This window comes from Capricornis sumatraensis, chromosome 3, assembly GCF_032405125.1.
Source record: "Capricornis sumatraensis isolate serow.1 chromosome 3, serow.2, whole genome shotgun sequence".
Taxonomy (NCBI): Eukaryota; Metazoa; Chordata; class Mammalia; order Artiodactyla; family Bovidae; genus Capricornis; species Capricornis sumatraensis.
Genome location: NC_091071.1, coordinates 28,967,790 through 28,990,365, shown reverse-complemented (window position 1 = coordinate 28,990,365; position 22,576 = coordinate 28,967,790). Strand labels below are relative to the sequence as shown.

Below are 22,576 nucleotides of genomic sequence, written 5' to 3'. Positions count from 1 at the left end.
TTGGTGTCAGACTAAGAAATAATTGCCAGAATTTGGTGTCATAAATTAGATTGTTTTGGATTGATTGGATCCTGTTTTCTTCTAAGATTTTCATAGTTTGGGGGTCTTATATTTAGATCTTTAATCGATTTTCATTTTTGTATATAAGATAAAGATCCAACTTCATTCTTTTGCATCTGGATATCCAGTTTTCCCCAACACCATTTGTTGAAAAGATTGTTCCATCCCCACCAAATGGTCTTGGCACTGTCGTCAAAGATCATTTGGTCATATATAAGACAACGTATTTACATGCTTTCTATTCTTTTGCATTGGCCTGTATCTCTGTCATTATGTCAGTATCACACTATTTTGATTACTAGAGCTTCGCAGTGAATTTTGAAATCAGAAAGTGTGAGATCTTCAAATTTTATTCTTCTTTTTCAAGATGGTTTTGGCTACTTGGGGTCCCTTGATATTCCGTGTTAATGTTAGGATGAATTTTTCTATTTCTGTTAAAAAAAAAAGGCACTGGGACTTATACACTTTAAACCTTTTAAAGTGTATAATTCCGTGCTTACTAGTATATTCACAGTGTGAGAGTTGCACAAATCTATCTGATTCCAGAACACTTTCATCTTTCCCAAAAGAAGCTCGTACATATCAGCAGTCACTCCACTTGGCCCTAAGCCACCATCAATATACTTTCTGTCTGGATTTACCTATTCCAGACATTTTTTTTTAATAAATTCTGGAATCATACAATATATCATCTTTTGTGATTGGCTTCTTTCGCTTAGGTGTAATGTTTTTAAGGTTCATCCATGTTGTAGCATGTATCAGTATATCATCCCTTGTTGTGGCTGAGTGATATTCCATTGTGTTGATATACCACATTTTGTTTATTCATCAGTTAGTGGACATTTGCTATTATGAATAATGATGCTGTGAACACTTGTAGACAAGTTTTTATGTGGACATGTTTTCACTTCTCTTGGGTATATACCTTGGAGTGGAACTGCTGTGGCATAGTACTCTTGCCTGGAAAATCCCATGGATGGAGGAGCCTGGTAGGCTGCAGTCCATGGGGTCATTAAGAGCCGGACGTGACTGAGCATCTTCACTTTCACACATTGGAGAAGGAAATGGCAACCCACTCCAGTGTTCTTGCCTGGAGAATCCCAGGGACAGGGAAGCCTGGTGGGCTGCTGTCTGTGGGGTCTCACAAAGTCGGACATGACTGAAGCGACTTAGCAGCAGCAGCAGCAGCAGCATGGTAACCTTATGTGTACCTTGCTTGTATACCTTAGTATTTAACTGCACTGATACACTGTATCTCTATTAACCAATTCCTTATTGTTGGTTAGTGGTGTTTTAGTCACCAATTCATGCCTGACTGGTGGGATCTCATGGACTATAGCCCATCAGGCTCCTCTGTCCATGGGATTTTCCAGGCAAGAATACTAGAGTGGGTTGCATCCCCTTCTCCAGGGGTCATCCCAACCCAGGGATCAAACCCCAGTCTCCTGCACTGCAGGCACATTCTTTACCAACTGAGCTGGGAAGTCCTAGAGTTGCTTCCTGTTTTTCACTATACCCTGGTTTTTTAATACATGCATAGTGGGCACTTGTCTGATTATCTCTTTGAATAATTACTAGATACTAAATGAATTTGAAACCTTATGTTAGGCAAAAGGTAGGCTCTTCAACTGCCTTCCAAGAAACAGTTCCACGGTGACTATGTCTTTACCACAAATAGGTAATATCATTACTTAAAACTCTGCACATTGGAGATTGGAATGTTTTATTTGGCCGCTTGATTTTGGTTATACTGAATTTATTCAACAAATACTTACCAAGCACCTACTATGCATCAGGTTATATATGAGTATTGAATCTAGTGCATGCAAAAGAATCTAATATTTTTTAATAATTGCATTGGAAATTCACATTTCTTATTTCCTCAGTGAGTGTTTGTGTTTCTTTTGGTTTTATAAGAACTCTGATGATGCACATAATTTGTTTTTCTTCTTTATTATGTTTTTCCCTTACTGAAATTTTAATAGGATTTAGTTATTTTTAAAGTCAAGACTGTTGAACTACTTAATGTGATGGGTCAAGTTCAGTAGAAAATGTTCTTACTAAAATCAAGCATCATAGAATTTTTGAATTGTACAGGAATTTAGCAATTATCTGCCCTCACCCTTTCACCAGGGGAGGCCTCGGTTCAGAGCAGTACGGAAGTTTGGGGATTAAAAATGTTTGGCTATTTTCTTAACAGCATTTCTTCTCATTCATGAATATCTATTTGTTAGGGACTGTGTGTTTCAACATTATCTTCTTTACTGCATTTATCCCTATTACCTGAAATAGAGGTGTGTATCTTTAACACCTAGCACAGGGCCTGGTACAGAAAGAGTGCTTAGTTGAATTCAGCACCATGAGCACTGACTGATGCCAGCTTGTAGAAGCAGTATGACTCCCATACTGCATCCCGTGATGCTAGCTTGTCTCCCACTTGGAACCATCAGAGATAGTCGGAGGAGCTACACTTTATACTCTCTTGTCAGAGTTTACAGGACAAGTATGACTGGCCCCTCAGCTTCACTGGAACCTGACCTGGAAGAAAGATGAGGGTCAGTGACCAGCCTCTACTGTTCTTACATACTGGCTGCACCCTGGTTTTGAGCTTTAAAAATAGGGCTAAAAAGAATGTCAAATATGCAAGTTAATACCATTAGAAAACAGTTCTACTTACCCATTTGGGTGGTTTGTTCTCTGTTTCTGTCTGAGTAGGTCAGGACATCAGACAGCTATTAGCATGGTCTTAGCTTTTAGTAACAGAGAATTGCTGTCACCTCAGCTGTCTGCCTGGTAACAGCTTCCTGACGGTTCCACCTGTAAGAAACTGTAAGTTTATAAGTGAGAAACTTCGATCAGAGGCAGTCCCACCAGTGGGCTGACATTCCAGAATTCCTTGAAGGAAAACCAGAAGGGAGAACAACTGTGGTTCTTGAAGAATAAATACAGCCTATTTATTGCCAGGGCAGCACACATGAAGCCTGAGGCCATTCATGAACTTAATTTTCATAACACTCTTTAGTGTTGCTCCAATGCCACTTCTGTCTGCTTTTTATTTGTCACTAGTGCCTTTGGGAAAAGACCCACTTTAGAGAATGGTACGTTTCCTACTTATACATTCAAGTAAAAGAGCCTAGAATCAGGGCTGGCTTACGGCACCTTTCCCATTACATAATTCCTATACTGTATACCTTGAAACCTTCTTAAATTGTGTGTCCTTTATAAAATTCCCTTTCAGTATTTTACTATTTATAAGTAAGGAATCTGACAAAGATTCTTAATATTATACACTTTATTCTTATTCATGTAATTAAATAAGCATCTCCATGTTAACTGTACTATACTGATGTCAGAGAGAGATAATCCTTAAGTAGGATTGTAAGTATGTTGTAGATATTTGTTTTTGTCTTTTTAATCAACTACAGAGGGCAGTTTTATGATGCCTGTAAAGTCTGTGGTTTTTGTGTCTAGAAGTGATAATTATGTTTTACTTTGGGAAATTCTGTACTTTATTTTCACTGTTATCTCATGTTTGTTTTTAAAATTTGTCTAAATATCTCACTTGATATATAAGTAAAATGTATTAATCTTCCTAAATATAATTACTTTCACATTTATAATTTAAGGGAAAGTATCAATACCTGAGGGACTTCCCAGGTGGCACTAATGGTAAAGAACCCGCCTGCCACATCTGCAACATAAGAGGTGTGGGTTTGATCCATGGGTCAGGAAGATCCCCTGTAGGAGGAAATGGCAACCCATTCCAGTATTTTTACCTAGAGAATCTCATGCACAGAGGAGCCTCTCAGGCTACAGTCCTTAGGGTCGCAGAGTCAGACACGACTGAAGCAGTTTTGCATGCATGCAGACCAATACCTGAGAACATTGCTTCTCATTATCAAGTTTCCAGAGAGCAGGGATAGGCCCTCATTTTGTTTGGGATGTTCTTTGAGATTCTGAGGTTTTAATCTTTAAAATGGAAATTCAGAAAAAGGAAATTCAGTATAGGAGTTTGATGGTGAATTTAGTTACTATAGACCAGTGGTCCTCAAATTGCCTGTAGTGAAGGGATAATATGTTTGTTTTTTTATATAGTTTAATTTCCAATGTATTGTGGACTAATCCTTTTGTAATATAAAGTAAAAGTGTAGTGACATCAGCTTTCCTAAGACTTCTGTCCTTGTCACTGGCAGGTAACTGAGGTCCTCAGACCATACTTTTAAGTGGCTCTGACATAGATTTCACTTGTTTACCAATGAACCAGGTTTTTTTCATATGGTGATTGACCATCATTTTATGCTACACATTTAATTCTGTGGCTTAAACACATTTTTCTAATTTTCCTGTTCAATTGTTTTCTTACTTGGCTTCATATAAAATCCAAGACTTATTCAGGGAGTTTCCTTAAGGTTCTTTAAAAGTTATACTTATGGATAATTAGTTGAGAGAAAATTAGGCTCAAGATTTCTATATGCCTTGCTTTATTGCAAAATGTCTCATGACATATAGTCTCCTTAATTCTTTTTCAGAACACACAGATAGATACCAGAAGTTTAAGTCCTACAGGAAAAGTATTCAAATAAAAGAAATATTTCCTCCAAAAAAATTTTTTAACACATAACATCTAGACAAAAAACATTTTTCAGGCACTTTTACAATCCCAGTGCTAAAAAGCTAATGACCTCACAAATGTGAACAATATACTACTACATCCTTCCTTCAAAATGTAAATTCTTTGAAATATGTATTTCTATGTGGTCTGTAAAGAGACTAAAACTGCTTTTCCTTCGACTTTTGTCTTTTTAATTCTGATCAAAGTACATCTGGAAAGGAATTTGCCAAAATATTAATAAATGACACATCACATACCAGAGCTCTATTTTACGCTGAGGCAACTCTTGAACAATGGAAAGCTGTAGAAAATTAAGAACAGCAAGCCACACGTGTGTACCAGGAGCTGTGACCCTGGTCCTTTTAATTGGAGGACTTTTTTTCTCTCAGTGATTTCTTAAATCATTTAAATAATCATTTATTATAAACACCGAGATGTTTAACTGTAAGTATGATCTGATAGGATCTGTGTTCATTTTCAAATTCAAAGTAGTACTTGTAATAGACATTCCACATGATTCTGTAGAATATAATAAATAATATGTGACAACTTTATAAAGAGGACTGTATTTTTAAAAAGTGGACATTGGCTCTAGGTTTTCCAAAGTTGATCCTAAAGTATATGAAATTGTTATGAAGTTACCACCAAAAGTAACAAATTCATTAATGATTAGAATGGTTGGTCCTCTGACTAATCACTCTTCTGCCTTGTGGTTTTACTTTATAATCATTAATAGTATTAATTATAATTGAAGTATAAAAAATCAGAAATACTAAATGAATAGATGCACATTGAGATTATTACACACGTATTTGCATACTTACCACTGTCTCACTATGAAAGATAATGCACATCAACAGAGGAAGGTTCAGGCCCTCATTCTCTCACAGAAGCAGTAAGTAAACCTCAGGCTGAAATAATTTTATAGAGCTCTGGAAACCAGTCAGATCTACATCAACCAAAACCCTGTTAAGAAAAAGCCACATTCAAACCATAGGACCTGCCATGGCGTTTCCACTCATCCTTTCCCAGTCTTAGCATGGCACAAAGGAAGTGGCCCAATACCCAGTTCCCTCCCTCAGGATGGAAGGAGGAGAGCCGAACTTGCTGGCAGTGTTCTCGCCTGTTGTGGGCTAGCTGAGGGACCAGTTTCTGACTTGTTTGACCCAGACTGGGTGAGTTTGTAGTCTGGATCTCAGGCTGGCAGGAGCCACTGTCACGTGACAACTGTAGAGGGACCGCAGGCCCACAGACACCAGAGGCGGCAGGTCACAGATCAGACCGTAGAGGGACCGCAGGCCCACAGACACCGGAGGCGGCAGGTCACAAATCAGAGAGTGCAGTGAAAGTGTTAGCTGCTCAGTCTTGCCAGACTCTTTGTGATCCCATGGACACAATAGGCTCCTCTGTCCTTGTAATTTCCCAGGCAAAAATACTGGAGTGAGTTGCCATTTCCTTCTCCAGGGGATCTTCCCAACCGAGGGAATACAATAGAACTCTTAATGTCCAGAGAAGTCATGATGAGACTCTAGGAAATGAAGACATGCAAGGCCCATAAAATTAGTGAAGGTCTTCAACAACAGTCTGGGAAGACTGGGAGAGGTGGATGTTTTCTCACATGCCCAATTTTAAACCAAAGATACAACCAAAAGAAAAAAAAACAGGCATACAAAGCAACAGGGAAATACAGCCCATTCAAAGCAACAAAATAATCTCTAGAAACTATCCCTGAAGAAACATGTCAGACTTTCTAAACAAAGACTAAATAACTGTCTTAAACATGCTCAAAAAGCTAAAGGAAAACACAACCAATAAACTGGAAGAAATCAGGGAAACAATATATAAACAAAATGAGAATATCAACAAAAATTGGTTTTAAAAAATCATGGAGCTGAAAAGTTCATCAAAGGGGTTCAACAGCAGACTCAGACAGCAAACTTGAAGACAGATCACTTGGAATTATGGAGTCTAAGGATAAAGAGAATGAAAAAAGTAAACAGAGCCTAAGGGACATGTGAGATACCATCAAGCTAATCAGTTGGGGCATTATGGGAGTTCCAGAAGAGAAGAGAGAAAAGGGGCAGAGAAATTAATTTAAGAATGGTGGCCCACAACTGCAAATTTGAGGCAAGAAATGGACATATGAACCCAAGAAGCTCAATGAACTCCAAAGAGAATAAACCCAAAGAGATTCATACTGAGACACATTATATAATCAAACTATCAAAAGTCAAAGGCAGAATCTTAAAAGCAGCAAGAAGAATCACTTATCACATAGAAGAGGAAATTCCCCAATAAAAATATAAGTGGATTTCTCAGAAGAAGACTGCAGGCCAGAAGACATATTTGGATGATATATTTAAGTGCTGAAACAAAATTTGTCAACCAAGAACTCTATATCAGCCAAACTGTCCTTCATAACTGAGTAAGGAATTAAAACAACAAAGCAAGACAAATATCAAAGGAGTTCATTATCATTAGACTTGCCCTATAAGAAATGCTAGAGAGTCCTTAAGTTGAAATGAACAGATGCGAGACAGTTAACTCAAAGCCATTCAGAAACACTAAGTTCTCTGGTAAAAAGTAAATACATGGACAAATATAAGGAATGGTATTATTATAATTTCTGTATATAACTCCACTTTTTATTTTCTATGGGATTTAAGCAATTTAAGCAACAGATGCACAAAAAATTATAAATCTGTTAATAACTGCATAATATATAATGATGTAATTTGTGACAGTAATAATATAAAGTGGGGAGGTATGGCTATAAAAGTAGTTCTTGTATATAACTGAAATTGGTATCAATATAAGTTAGATGTCATAGCTTTAGGATGTTATGTGTAATTCACATGGTAACAACAAAAGAAATATCTATAGGATGTATATCTATAGGAAATGAGAAAAGAATCACTGCAAAAAGTCAACCAAACACACAAGTGTAAAGACACGCTCATGGATTAGAAAATTTAACATTGTGCTGATGTCAATACTACCAAAAAGCAATCTATGGATTCAGTACAATTCCTATCAAAATCTCAATCACAGAACAGTGTGGTTTAGGCATAGAGAGACACATAGACCAAGCAATGGAACAGAATCGAAAACCCAGAAATAAGTCTTCACATATGGTCAAATGATTTTAAGATGAAGTGTCAAGGTCACCCAGTCTCAAGGAAACAGGACAGTCTTTTCAACAAACAGTGCTAAGAAAACTGGATATCCACATGCAAAAGAATGAAGTTGGATCCTTACCTAACACCATATATGAAGATTAACTCAAAATGATCAAAGACCTGAACATAAGAGCTAGAACTGTTAAAATCTCTGAGGAGGGGGCGGAAATAGGGGAAAGCCTCATGACACTGAATTTGGCAATGATTTCTTAGATATGACACCAGGCAACAAAAGAAAAAATAGATAATTAGGCTTCATCAAAATTAAAACCTGCATCAAAGCACACTATTAACAAGTGAAAAGCAACCCACAGCATGAGAGAAAAAAAAAATCTGCAAATCAGGTATCCAGTAAGGGGCTAATATTCAGAATATATAAAGAACTCTCACAAATAACAGGAAAAAAAAAACTGATTTTTAAATGGGCAAAGGACGTGGCATAAACATTTCTTCCAAGAGGATATATAAAGACCAACAAACAAATGAAATGATATTCAACAACACTGATCACTAGAGATGCAAATCAAAACCACAATGAGATATCACCTCATACCATTAGAATAGCAAATATCAAAATGAACAAAAATTAACAGGTTGTCAGCAAGGATGTGGAAAAATTAGAACCCTTGTTCACTGTTGGTGGAATTGTGAAATAAATGGTGCAAACTGGTATAGAAAATGGTATGGCAGTTCCTCAAAAAGTTAAACATAGAATTAGCTTATCAGCAATTTCATTTATGGGTATATTGCCAAAAGAACTAAAGCAGTGATTTGAACATCAGTTTGTACACCCATGCTCCTAGCAGCATTAAAAGTAACCCATGTGTCCATCAACAAATGAATGGATAAACAAAATGTGGTGTACATACAGTGGAGTATTAGCCTTAAAAAGAAGGAAATTCTCCATGGCTGATTCATGTCAATGTATGGCAAGAACCACTACAAAATTGTAAAGTAATTAGCCTCCAATTAAATAAATAAATTTTTAAAAAAGAAGAAGGAAATTCTGACACAAGCTACAAAATTGATTAACCTTGAGGACACTATACTAAGTGAAATAAGCCATCCACGAAAAGAGATGTGTGATTCCACTCTAAATGTAGTTAAATTTATACATATAGAAAGTAGATGGTGGTTGCTCGGGAGAGGGGAGAATAGAATATTGTTGTTTAATGAGCACAGAGTTTCAGTTAGGGATGATGAAAAAGTTCTGAAAATGAATAGTAGTGATGGTTGCAGAACAATGTGGATGTATTTAATGACATACAGTTATATACTTTAAAATGGTTTAATTGGTAAATTTTATCTTACATGTATTTTACCATCATTTTTAAAAATAATAGATTTTTTTAAAGGAGTGACGCATGTCAGTCCTCACTACCATCAGGTGTTCAAGCACCAGCCGAACGTCCTCTAGCTACCATGCCAGTGGACTTTAATGTTGAGCTATTTTTTCTATAAATGACATGCTTAAACTTACAGCTATGTAATACAGAAACAAGGGGTCACTGTTAGGTGATCTGTCTTAACAAAGCTGGAATTTTACATAAACTATCCATCTGGTAAATATACAAAGCATTTATTTTTTATTTGTATTCGACTCATTTTATCTGAGGCTTGGAATATGGAAATATTTAAAGAATAATTGCATCTTGAATCTCTTATTTGCATATTGCCATCTTAAGATCTCTGCTACATCCTAAGTTGAAAACACATTTATTGTAGATTTAAAGTCTACAGTACAAAATGCTTTTATTTTTAAATATCTAGTTTCTATCCCTCGAGATTATATAAGGAAATTCTAATGAAAAAGGAACTCAACAGAGATGAAGGATTGGTCTTTGGCAAGTGTATCGTCTTTTCAGAATGAGCCAGTGCAGATACCTGCAGATACCTGAAACATTATAAGACTCTAATCAGCTTAAACACTTGCTCTGAACTTACTTTTTTCTTTTGTAGCAAACTTTTCTATAGTGATTTCTAATATGAGAAAGAAAGTGAAATCGCTCAGTCGTGTCCAACTCTTTGCGACCCCATGGACTGTAGCCCACCAGGCTTCTCCGTCCATGGGATTTTCCAGGCAAGAATACTGGAGTGGGTTGCCATTTCTTTCTCTAGTCTTTAATATTTGAAGTGCTTTCTTTTCAGTTTTATGTAAAGTGTAAAAATCCATCATTAAAAAATAAATGTTTTCCTGATATTTCATGTCAAAATGACCAGCATTGTCATGAGACCAGAAGTTGTTAAAAGAACAATGTATCAGATCCAGTAAAACAAAGCAAAGTTTGCAACTTTTTTTTTGGAGAAAAGATTCTCAATCATTTTGAGATTAAATTTTTAATAGTCTATAAGGTGAATTTAGATCTTGATGTCGATGAAGCATTAAGATTTTAACATATTGCTCAATTTACTGTGGAACAAAATAAGTGTGGCATCCTCTATGCCTTGGATATTGTTTTAGTCCTTTTTGGAACACTTTCATTTCAAAAATAATAATATTGAGACTTTTGGGGTAATTCTAGCCACTGGAATTTCAACATCTAGATATATGATGGAAGAGTAGGGGGGGGTGGAGGTTTCCTTCCTAAGGCACATAAAAAAGACCAGCAATGTGTAAAGAAGCATTTAGATATTTCTCCATTTTTAACCAGAATTTATCTTCCCATTAGGTAAAATTAACAATCAGTTTATCTCAGTTGAGTTATGCAGGAGGGAGTCTGTGGTTTTCTAGATAGCAGAATCAAACTAAAATGCCAAAAAAGCCAAAAGATGGGAGCATTAAGGCGGAAGTCAATCAGACAAGGTCTAGAAATAGAGGCCATACATTTTCATTAATATTACAGTTGATACCACATTTATTAAGACTGCTCTCTAATAAATCATTACTATCATATCAGTCAATAGGGGCTAGACTGGTAAAATAGCTTGCTAGGTTAGTACAATTTATCTGCAAGGAAATATATATATATTTCAAAATTCAAATATCTGGTTCTGCTTCATATGCCAATTATTTAATACCCAAAAAATGTTCTTCCCCTATGTGAAAACTGACCCACAGATAAGTATTCATGTTTCCAAAATAACAAAAAAGTACGTGACAGAGAAATAGGTGACATAAAGCCACACCCTTTAAAGCAGGGATCAGCAGGTCATCATCATTCACTGCACGTCAGAGGTTCACTGAGGAGCCAGCCGTCTCAGGGCTCTTTGGGGACAGAAGTCACCCTGGAACATAGGTGTCAAGACTCATGGAGGGGTCCCTTCATTTCTGTTTGAAAATGAAATTGAGTGTGGCCCCCTTTAAAAAGTCAAGTCTTTTGTATCATCAACATTTACTGTTAACTAATAGTTACTTAAAAACATAAATCAATGACAGAGTGAAAACACAGTTCAGGGAGAGAAGTAACATGGGCATGGACACCTGACTGCACCCACCCACATCTCCCAGGCTCATCGGGCCTGGAGTGACCCAGCATGGGTAACGCCACCAGGAATTTCCATTCACCCATTAAACAAATAATATTGAGTAACTAGTATGTACCAGACAGTAAAGAATCTGCCTGCAGTGCAGAAGACGCAGGAGACTTGGGTGTGATCCCTGGGTTGGGAAGATCCCCTGAAGAAGGGAACGGCAACCCACTCTAGTATTGCTGTCTAGAGAATTCCATGGACAGAAGAGCCTAGCGGGCTACACAGTCCATGGGACTGCAAAGAGTCAGACATGACTGAGCAACTTCAGACCAGATGAGACAGTATGTGTGAAACTTCATATTTCTTGCAGCTAATAGCCCTCTGAGTTTTCAGGTCATTTATTTTAAGGAGGGAAAATACAGTTTGCTATTTTTAAACCCAAATACTTCAACAAGAGAACTGATTTTGATTATTGTAATGAATTTGAGAGTTGTTTGGGGAAATAGAAATGATAAAGACATTTTTCTCTTAAGATAAGGCAAGGTCCAAGTAGTAATCAATATGCAACATTTAACTGATTTATTATAACAGTACTCTCTCTTTCCAGTGAATGAATACTTACACTGTACTTACAGAAGATTGCTAGTGGGAATAGTTTTGGGGGGCTGTTGATGCTTCCTTTATTAATATATGACCCCAAATTGAGATTCAGTAATTGCTGAATTTGGCCTAGTCAACAAATTCACTTCTTGTTCTAAGTGTGAGGGGACTGTCAATGCACAGGTCAGTCCTATTAGAATATATTCTTCAGACTTTCTTCTGTTGCAAGAACTGCGGGGCGGTGGTTAACAAGAGCACTAATCAGGTTTGGAAATGGGAACAGAAGCTGTGGAGCACCTTTATGGACACGTGCATGGATCTGACCTACCGGAAGCGGAAGCTTTCTTACCAGAGGCTGCCTGACAGTGGACCTGGGGTGAGATCGAGGGGAGTCATGGGCCAGTCTGAATTAGCCCAGATGAGTGTGATCTATAGGGCAAAAAAGCCTTTTGAGTACTGTGTCCTGTTTTGATCATTTTTATGAGTCTTGGACTTTCTTTCTGCCAAAAAAGGGCGGTTCTGACCATAGTTCTGAGAAAACGCTAGAGTTTTGTGAATCCAGCCTTATTTAGCTTTAGCTTTTCGTTGCCGTCAGGGCAAAGACTAAATCGTTGGCTCAGTGGGTGTAAAGCAAGTTATTCCACCGTCTAGGTCTCAGACATAATACCATATTTTTCTTCTGTTTCTTTTCTAGATTTTCTGTTTTCACTGTTAATGATTTCACAGACTTGTCTCCTTTCTGCCTTTTCCACCAGTTTACTCCAGTGTCCCCAGCAGTTCCTGAATTCTTGAAAACTCCTACTGCAGATCAGCCCCCACCACGGTCCACAGCACCCGTCCTCCCCCCAAGCACCACGTCTTCAGCAAAGCCCGGGCCAGCACTGGTGAAGGTAGGTACCCTACATGCATGCAACCCTCAGTGACTTTACCTTCAACTTTGGTCTCTAGCCCTGAGCACAGCCTGCCTTTTAGTCAAGCCTTGAAAACAAAACCTCAGAAGGACTTGCTTACCCCAGCCGTCATAACTGAAACCACCACGTTCAACAAATGACCTCTCGTTTGATGGTCACAGAAGAACAGCACAAAATTCAGTCTGTATAAAACGACTGCAGCAGCGCAGAAAGAGTTTAGAAATCATTTCATCAACAGTTCCCAGTTCAGCTTCCACCCAGGCCAGTAACTCATGGGGAAGAAAGAGAGAGAGAGACTTTAGCACTTGGGATTCATGAATCTCACACACAAATGTCTATAATGGTAATGTGATTTCGAACTTTTATACACAAAGTCAAATTCAGCAGTATTGGAGATAGAGTATGTGACAGGTTAAAGGTTTTCAAGAAGAAAATACGTTGGTTTTTTTGTTTGTTTAGTAGATTTGGCCTGATACAGCTCAGTTTGTTCTTCAGAGAAGCTGCGGATTTATGGCACTGTTCCTTGCATTTTACTTGGTCAAAATAGTTTTTTAATGTGGATTTAGAACTGCTAGATAAAGGAGGAGGACTTATAACCTGAGGAATAGTTTAATCATTTCAGATGTGGCTTTTGCCAAAACAAGCAGAACACAGATCCCAAACTTTTAGAACTAAAAAAGGACCTCAGAGAGCTAGCTAAGCCTCTCAGCACCTTTCAGGTGAGGATACCAAGGCCCAAAGAAAGGAGGCTATAACAAAGTCAGGACCCTGTCTCTGAATCCCTGTCTGGCCTTTGTCCTTCCTTCTTACTTAGCCGCAGTGCTCCTCCTTGGAGGTAGTTAGCCTGGGCGTGTTCCTCACTCCCCTCTGTCCCCAGCACCTGTGTTTGTCCTTCACTACCTTCCTGGAGAGAAGGCTGTTGCTACTCCAGGCTGGTTCATCAGTGTGGCCAGGTGTCCGTGCCTTCAGGGCACAGATCAGTAGATTTCACCCTATTCCATCACTTAGTATTGGAGCCACAAATTCCAGAGAGTGTCTGTGCAACTGTGCCAGTAAAATCAGCTCTTCCATCCTTGTCCCACAATTCCCATAGTGTCTTTATACCTAAAGCATCTTAGAAACAGTTTCCTGTACCTTGCTGTTTTGTGTTGTTGTGGACCATTTTTTTAAAAGATGAATTTATCTTACAATATGAACATTAAAAAGTAGAAACTGATCTGATAACTTATAAATGAAGGAGATGAAAACCCAGAAGAGACATCTGATTCTTAACCATAAGACAGGGTCTCACACCCCATTTTTCAAAATAAAAATGTAATATTTTAGAAAAAAGGTTTTAAATTCATATTCACATCACTCAGCATTTTTTGTGTGTATTTTCCATAGAAATTCATAGCTTAATATTCTGCTTTATTCTCAATTAGAAGCATTTTTCTGCTTTTATATGTTCACCATAGATTTTAATGATCGTAAAATATTTGCAGAATATAAAAGATTTAAGTTATTTGTGATTAAGTGAAATACACTTACTCATTTCCCTATTGTATGTTTAGCGTGAAGCCTATTTTCTCACAAGGAGATAGTAATATGTAAGCACTCGGCAGTGTCTACATAGGACCCAAAGTAAATGTTTGTTGAACTTGCTTAGATGATGCTGAACTGAGCATCTTGCCCTTAGTCTAAGGGAATAATGCAGCAGAAGTAGTAAGTTCTTAGGAGCAAGATTTTTGGTCACAGGGAGCACACAAACGTTCTCACAGCTCCTGAAATGTGTTTAGTGTATTGCTTTCCAGAGAGGCGATCCCAATTTTCAAGGTGCGTTACTTTTTCTTTTCAAATCAGATATGCACACAGTAGAATAGACTGCTTTGTCTTAAAATGTTCTGTCTTTTTCTCGAAATTAGCAAAGCCATCCCAAGAATCCAAATGACAAACACCGTAGCAAAAAGTGCAAAGACCCCAAGCCCCGGGTGAAGAAGCTGAAGTACCACCAGTACATTCCACCAGATCAGAAGGGGGAGAGGAATGAGCCGCAGATGGACTCCAACTACGCCCGGCTGCTCCAGCAGCAGCAGCTCTTCCTGCAGCTGCAGATCCTGAGCCAGCAGCAGCAGCACTACAACTACCAGACCATCCTGCCTGCGCCACTCAAGTACGGCTTCGTAAACTGGGTTTACTGTGGTTTTTATGAGCAACCCTTAGTGTCTGAAGGTGGAGTGCTATGATTTATTTGTGCTCAGCGATTGTTTTCATTCTCTTGTCATCAAAGCTCATAGTGTCAGAAGTCCACACAGTGAGAAAAGTCTGCATTCCAGTTCACTTTTTGTCCTCCGTAACAGGTTCTGAACTTTTCAAGTTAGAAACAACTTTTCACAGTTACTCATCCAGGGAAGATTTGCCTGTTTATTTACTTGAATAATATTAGATGCTATGAGAAAAGCAAAAGAAGTGTAAACCTGCTATAAGCACTTTAAATTTAAAAAAAGAGACAGTTGAGCATAAATGCTGGAGCGGCCGAGGAAAGTTTTATGGAAAAGGCAGGAGGGGAAGGGCCTGAAACTTGGGAAGGACCCTTCCAAACCAAGAGGAATGATCTGAGTACAAATACAGAGGAAGTTAGAGCAAACAATGCCTGTTTATATTGCATGGTGAGAAAAATGGCCTGAGTAAAGAATATGACTAATTTTTAAAGCAGAAGACAGATTTGAGTAGAGCCAATGTCTAGAGAAACGTGAAGTTGGGAAGACTTTAATCTTGATATGGTGGATGTTTCAGAGGACCATGGTGACAAAATCAAAATGCAAGAAGGAAAAGTCTGACGCCAGTGTTGGAGGGGAGTCTGGAAGTAGGAAAGCCAGTTAGAAGCTTGGCAATAAACCAGATACAAGAATCAGAAGGGACACTGAGAATGGGAAGGCAGGAACAGGTGGCAGGAGTCCCAAAAGATGATAAAAGGTCTCAATGACCAACAACTATGAAAAAGGAACATGTGTCCAGAGTTTGAGCTCAAGCAGGAAGGACAGAGGGAGTGAGTTCTGATGATTCCTGAAACTGAATTCTCACAGCAGGACACCCACAGCTAATTTTGATTATGTACTAGAGGAAATCACAGTTACATATCTTCAGAACACTGTTCTGGAAAACAGATAAAAATACAAAGTCTCTGTCCTTCATTTCATTCACTTTTCAGAAAAAAGGAATTATTTACAGTCAACTCGAGAAAAGAAATTCTAAAAGAAGATCCAAAATCTCATGACAAGGAAAAAATTATACTTTGATCCAACCACTCAATTTATGATCACGTGATCTATAGAAGCCTATGTTTTCTACACGTAGGCTAAGCCTTCCTCCATGGAGAGCCTGTAATTTCTAGGAGTAGAAAAGGATTAAGGCTTGCTAAAAAGCTTCTCTGTAAGAAATAATCTCCTCATATGCTAAGAATTATCAATTCACTTTTTTCTTTGAAGACCCAAATATCTTGAGGAAGATTAGACCTATTAGTCATTCAGACCTTCCTGTGAAGTGCTTAAATCTGAAACATCAGGGCAACAGAGATGAGGGAAGAAAAGAGTGTTTGTAGCATGTTTTTATTTTAAGAGGAGGCAGGCCCGAGAGAGCTGTTGACATTGGAAGGGACCCAGGGAAGGCCAGAGAACTGGACGAGCATCAAAGATAAAAAGCACTGCTGCTTTACAGCTTCATCCAGGCCCGGGGAGGCGGCCCCCGCCCCGCCGCCGCAGGACCCCATGAGGGAGGAGGACAGCAGGGGTGCTCTCGGTGCCCCGGCCGCGTGCTCAGGAGCACCCTCCTCACAGCGACTCTCACAGGGGCCGACAGGACTGCCCCTGAGCCCTGATGAGGAAACTGGTAACTGAGGAGCCAGCAAAAGGGGGTGTCTAGCCATGAAATAATCCTTTCTGTAATGTAAGAAATTGTGTGGGGCCAGCTTTGCAGATGGGAAGAAAACGTCTGGTGGGGGTTGGGGGGCACCCAAACGCAAAAGTTCTTTGTCTTTCCATGAAGGCTTTAGTTCCCCCCTCCTCAAACACTCCTGCCACTGAAGTCACCAAGCCACCTGCCCCAAGAAAGCGTCATCCAGAAAGACCCAAGAACTCAGGAGGAAGGAGCTGTCATTTCTGTGTTTATTTCACGGGCGGAAATGGAACACCAGCTTTGTGTAATCTCCAGATCCTAAGAATGGAGATGTTGTTTTCAAACACATTGTTTCCTTTTACCAAAATTCAATATAAGAAACCAAATGTGGGAGTTGTGTAGGGCCCACAGTGGTGGAACTTTACTGATAACAAAGCCCTTCGGTATCTTGGGAGGAGCAGGAGCCTGGAGACATGGGGCTTTAGTTCCCACGTGGCCACTTAATGACAGAAGGGAAGGGTCCCAGCAGGTGTCTGGACCTCAGGATCCAGACATTACATTCATCAGGTATCCACCCCTCTCCTCTCTCTTTTCCCCCTCTTGATTTGGGGAAAAAAACACAATTTATTTTTGTTATTTTAAAAATTGAATTAAACACTATACTGTTAATCATATTAATGAGTATTATAGAATCTCAGCATGAATAAAATAATTAAACCATGGGGACTTCCCCAGTGGTCCAGTGGTTAAGAATCCACCTGCCAGTGCAGGGGACGCAGGTTCGATCCCTGTCTGGGAATTGCGATGTCACATGCCGTGGGGCAACTAGCCTGTGCGCCACAACTACTGAGCCCACTTGCTTTAGAGCTTGTGCTCTGCAACAAGAAAAGCTACCTCAGGGAGAAGCCCCCACTCTGCAACTAGAAAGTAGCCCCCACTTTCAACTAAAGGAAGCACACGTGCATCAGTGAAGACCCAGCACAGCCAAAGATAAATTAATTTTTAAAAATTTAAATTATGCATTCTCAAGGAGAAGACATCATTCACGAAGGAGCAAAAGTTGGAGGCAGTTTTACAGTTTTTATGTAATAAAGCACAGACCTATGTACATGAACGAGAATGTAGTACATCTATGGTATTAAAATTTCAGAGAGAGTGATTAGAAAAGTTATCTAAAGAGCTTTTCTTGGGAACAGTAATGAACATAAGGCTGAGAAACAGTGATTTAAATGATTTCATAACTCGAAAATATGGTTTTTAAAAGTTGACTCTTTGAAAGAATAGTGATATATTTTTAAATATTTGTCATTTCATCCAAACTTCAAAATAGTTCATTTCAAATACTTCAGGTACTTAATTTCATCATAATTCAGGCAGGTTTAAAAAACCTCACATGCAAGTCAAGAGTTAGCTGTTGACAAGGCCAGCACTGGCTTCAAACACAGGCTTCTTAAAACCCACTTGAGAAAGTTCATCCAGCCGTGGACCTCACCCCAGAGGCACCGTCACCACAGATTCCTGTTTCAGGACACGGAATTCAACGTCTCTTTGGTACCAAGCTTCAGTACGAAAGCTTATACTGACAGTTAAGCCTGAGGCTGCAATGGAATTGGTTGTACAGTGTCAATGACCACATGCACCTTTCTCTAATGAGTTATCAACCAGCCAGAAAAGAAAATGCCATTGTTGCCAAGCGTATCACAGCCAGAAGGCATCGGAAGGACCTGGCTTCAACATGAAAAGTTTAGGGGAATTAGTACAAAAGTACAACAGATTCACCAACACTTTTTAAATAAGCTTTTAAAAATGTAGTATAAGTTAGAGAAGTCCATAAATTATAAGTGAAAACCGAAGCCAAAGTGCAGTGTTTACCTCAAGAAGAGGAACACTGTCAGCTCCATTGTCATTGGCTCACATCCCCGCTTAGTGACTTCCCGGATTGAATCCATGGCTTAGTTCTGCTCAGCATGTTTGTGAGTCATATCTTTATTCATGCACACAGCAGCAGTTCATTCTTACTGTTGTCTACTTCATAGTTCATCCACCCAGCATCCTCTCGATGGGACAGCTGGCTGCTTCCAGCTGGGGCTCTGATGAATAATGCCATAGTAAATCTCCTGACCTGCATCTCTTGGTTCACATACGTGTGTCTTTGTCAGGTGTTGATCTAGAAATGGAGTTGTTGGATCGGATGGGTATGGTGTTTCTTTAGTAGATACTGTGAAACCGTGGTCCAAAGCAGTTGCACTGACTCTGCTTCTGCCAGTTGTGTATGAGGGTTGTGGTGGTTCCAAGTACTTGGTGGTGTCAGTCTTACATATTACAGCGGCAGCTTTGCTGGGTGTGCAGTGCTGTTTTGCTGTGGTTTTCATTTTCCTCATACCTGATGAGGTTAAGCATTCGTTCATATCTTTATTGACCATTTGTGCTATGTTTGTTCACGATTTTCCCATTAGGTTTTTCTTTTTCTTACTGTCAATAATTTGCAAGACTTCTGTGTGTGTTCTAGATGAGGCATTTGTCAGAAGTATGTTATTATAAACATCTCCTGGGGCTTGATTTTTAACCCTTTGAAAGATATCTAGGTGCTTTTTGTATCCTAAGAAATCTTTGTTTATCAAAAGCTATGAAGATACTATCCTAAGTTTTCTTCTCAAAGTTTGTTTTCCAGTTCACATTTAGGTTTGGGGATGCTGTGAGGCTAGGGGTTGATCAAGAGCCCTGTTCTTCTCATGTGACTGACTGTCCCGTTTGGCCCATTACCACTGATGGAAGGACCACCCTTTCCCACTACAACGCCATGTCACCTTTGTCCCTGTATGCGGCGTCTGTTTCTGGATTTTCTGATCTCCCGTTTGTTGTCTTGTCCTTGCATCAGCATCATCTTCATAACTGGCTCTGTAATAAATGTTGCTGTCTGGTAGTATGATGCTTCCAGCTTTGCTTTTCTTCTTTAAAGATGCCGTGGTCGTTTTTGGTCCTTTGCATTTCTGTATAAAGCTTTGAATCATCTTCTAAATTTTTACCAAGCAAGCAAACAGACAAAACCTGCAGAGATTTTGATTAGGGTCTAATTTGACTGACATCTCTACCATATTGAGTCAGCCAACCCATGACCAGGTAGTTTTCTCTTTGTAAGTTCACAGATTGTTAACAGGAGCAGTGTCAACCCCAGAAATCATTTTATTAGAAAAGCTAATTTTCTTTTTCTTTTGAAGGCCACTCAATGACAAGAACAACAACAGTGGGAATCCAGCTTTGAACACTACCACATCTAACACACCAAGACAGAATACACCTGCTCCTGTGAGAAAGCCAGGACCTCTGCCATCGAGCTTGGATGACTTAAAGGTGATCATTGCAAGTGGGGTTTATTCACCCGTAAGGACCACAAAACTGTAAACTATGCCAGACCTGTCCAGCAGATGTAGGCAGTTTCTAGTAGGCCTTCAACTCTACCAGCAATAGGATAGCCATTGTAGAAGTGCTTTCTTTTTACATCCATTAAGTTTCCTTTATTTGGGAGAAGAGGAAGATGTAACAGTTAAGAACATGATCTCCAGGGCCCTCTTTACCGGGTTCCACCCCTACACAGCCTTCTGTTAGCTGTGATAGCTTGGACCAGTGACATACCCTCTCTCCCCATCTGTAAAACGGGAATAATAATACCTACCCCTCATGTGAAGGTTAACGTAAAGAGTAAAGCACTTCTGGCGGTGTCTGGCCCATGGCAATTACACAGTAAATGTAACTGTTATCATTTCTGGTAGTAAATCTTTTGAGGTAGCAAAGGAATTAGCCTCTAATAACCCTTGCTTTATCACTGGCCTTTCAGGTCCTTTATGTCTATAATTCTGTGTTTTTGTGTGTTTAAAAAAAGGAAACTGTCACACTTACATGCAGTCATACAGAGCTGTCTGACAGATGTAGGCACCTTTTCCAGCACACAGGTGTGCTATAGATTTGTCAGAAGGTCGTAACACCAAAAAAGCGATCTGATTGATTTGTACTTCCAGGTATCGGAGCTGAAGACAGAGCTGAAGTTAAGGGGTCTCCCCGTGTCAGGTACCAAACTGGACCTCATTGAACGCCTGAAACCCTACCAGGAAGTGAACAGTGGCAGCCCTGCTGCCGGTGGCATCACAGCCGTGCCCACACCCGCCGTCGTCCCCAGCAACCCCGAAGTCACCGTGGCCCTGCCAGTGACAACACTACAGAACCCTGTGACCAGCTCAGGCTCCACTTTCAAGGCAGAGCTGCCCCCCGCTGGCAGCAGCAGCGCGGCCCACGTGGACAGCGGTAGCTCCCCGCTGCCCATCTCACCCGCGCCTTCCGAACAGTCCAGCCTCAGTGCTGAGGACACGAGCATGGCCGACACGTTCACGGAGATCATGACCATGATGTCCCCATCGCAGTTCCTGTGCTCGTCGCCCCTGCGGGCAGCCAGCACCGAGGACAGCCTCAGCCCCACCAGCAGCACGCTGTCCACCCTGGAGCTGGATGCGGCCGAGAAGGACCGCAAGCTCCAGGAGAAGGAGAAGCAGATCGAGGAGCTGAAACGGAAACTGGAGCAGGAGCAGAAGCTCGTGGAAGTTCTGAAGATGCAGCTGGAGGTGGAGAAGCGAGGGCAGCAGCAGCGGCCCCTGGAGCCCCCACCCCCGGCCAGCGCCCTGGCCCCTTCGGTCTCCAAGGCCGACCAGACACGGGGCCCCACCGCTTCCACCACCAAAGAGGAGGCTCCACTCCCCGACGGCCCTGGCCCAGTGGCTGGCCAGACCCTTGTTGCCAAAAAGGCCGTAGTGATCAAGCAAGAGGTGCCTGTGGCCCCGGCTGAGCCACCGAGCCTCGTCCCACAGTTTTATGTGAGTTCCCAGGGCCAGCCGCCTGCCGGGGTCGCTCAGCCGCAGGCTTTACTGACCACGCAAACTGCACAGCTGCTGCTCCCTGTGTCCATCCAGGGCTCCGGTGTGACCTCAGTGCAGCTCCCTGTAGGCAGCCTCCAACTCCAGGTGTGAAGCGTTGTCTTCTAACTCCTTGCCTTGCAGCCTGCCTGACCCAGAAACGGCTCGTGGTGAGCACAGACCCGAGCTGCTTCATACATGCATCCCAGTCAGGCTGCCAGGTGGCAGGAACCGCGTGCATGTTTCGGGGGTTGTTCGCAGATGTGGACAGCTGGCACTGTTTTCAGAGTAAAATCAAACAGGGGTGCTTTTCCTTCCTGCTGCCTTTCACCCTTAATGAACACAGTATTGCATGTGGAGACATGTTTAAATAGCAGTGCCATTCTCATAATGATGGCAGCGACTATCACTGGGTACTTCTTGTGTTCAAGGCACAGCACCAAGTGTAACACTTAGCTGGTATGCTTCATTTAATCCTCCCTTTCCCTAGAAGACCCAAGTGAGAAAGCCCCCTTCTAGAAAGGAAAGTGAGGCCCTGAAAGATGGAATAAGTTGTCCCAGGTCAGAGCTGGCGGTCGAGGCCTTCTGACTGCAGGGTGCCTGCTCTCACCTCCACTCTGCCTCCTAAGTGTAGTTCCTGAAAGGCACCACTAAGGTGAAGATGCTGAAACTAAGGAGAATATGAGCACAGACTCAGGGTTGAGGCTGGTATGGACAGAGGATAAAACACTGGTGAGCATGAAGTTTCCTTTGAGGCCAACCATTACCTGAAGCCATTGTGTGCAACTTGACTTTGCAAGGTTTTTTCAACAAAAGGTGGGCCGCAATCCACAGAAACCATCTGGAGTCCTGCTCCCCTACCCTGACCGCCCAGAGAGGAGCAGTCTGGTCCCCCATCCCAGGGTGAGAAGGCATGACCCAAAGGCCCTGGGCCTGTGCTGAAATTCTGGCTCCCCTGTTCAAGAGTGTCTGTGAAACTGAAAGTCCGCTGTATAATACAGCTTTTCTAAGCATTTGTTTTCCTGTCCA

General features: G+C 40.7%; 1 protein-coding gene across 2 annotated transcripts in view; it reads left to right on the top strand.

Annotated features, from left to right (window-relative positions):
- The window catches only part of MRTFB (myocardin related transcription factor B), a 209,789-nt gene that overhangs the window by 175,705 nt on the left and 11,508 nt on the right, over window positions 1-22,576 (top strand). For both annotated transcript variants that reach the window (XM_068967980.1, XM_068967981.1), the window contains 4 exons: window positions 12,618-12,752; window positions 14,678-14,925; window positions 19,865-19,997; window positions 20,663-21,655. In XM_068967980.1, the coding sequence (XP_068824081.1) occupies window positions 12,618-12,752; window positions 14,678-14,925; window positions 19,865-19,997; window positions 20,663-21,655 (1,509 nt within the window). The remainder of the gene's footprint in view (window positions 1-12,617; window positions 12,753-14,677; window positions 14,926-19,864; window positions 19,998-20,662; window positions 21,656-22,576) is intronic.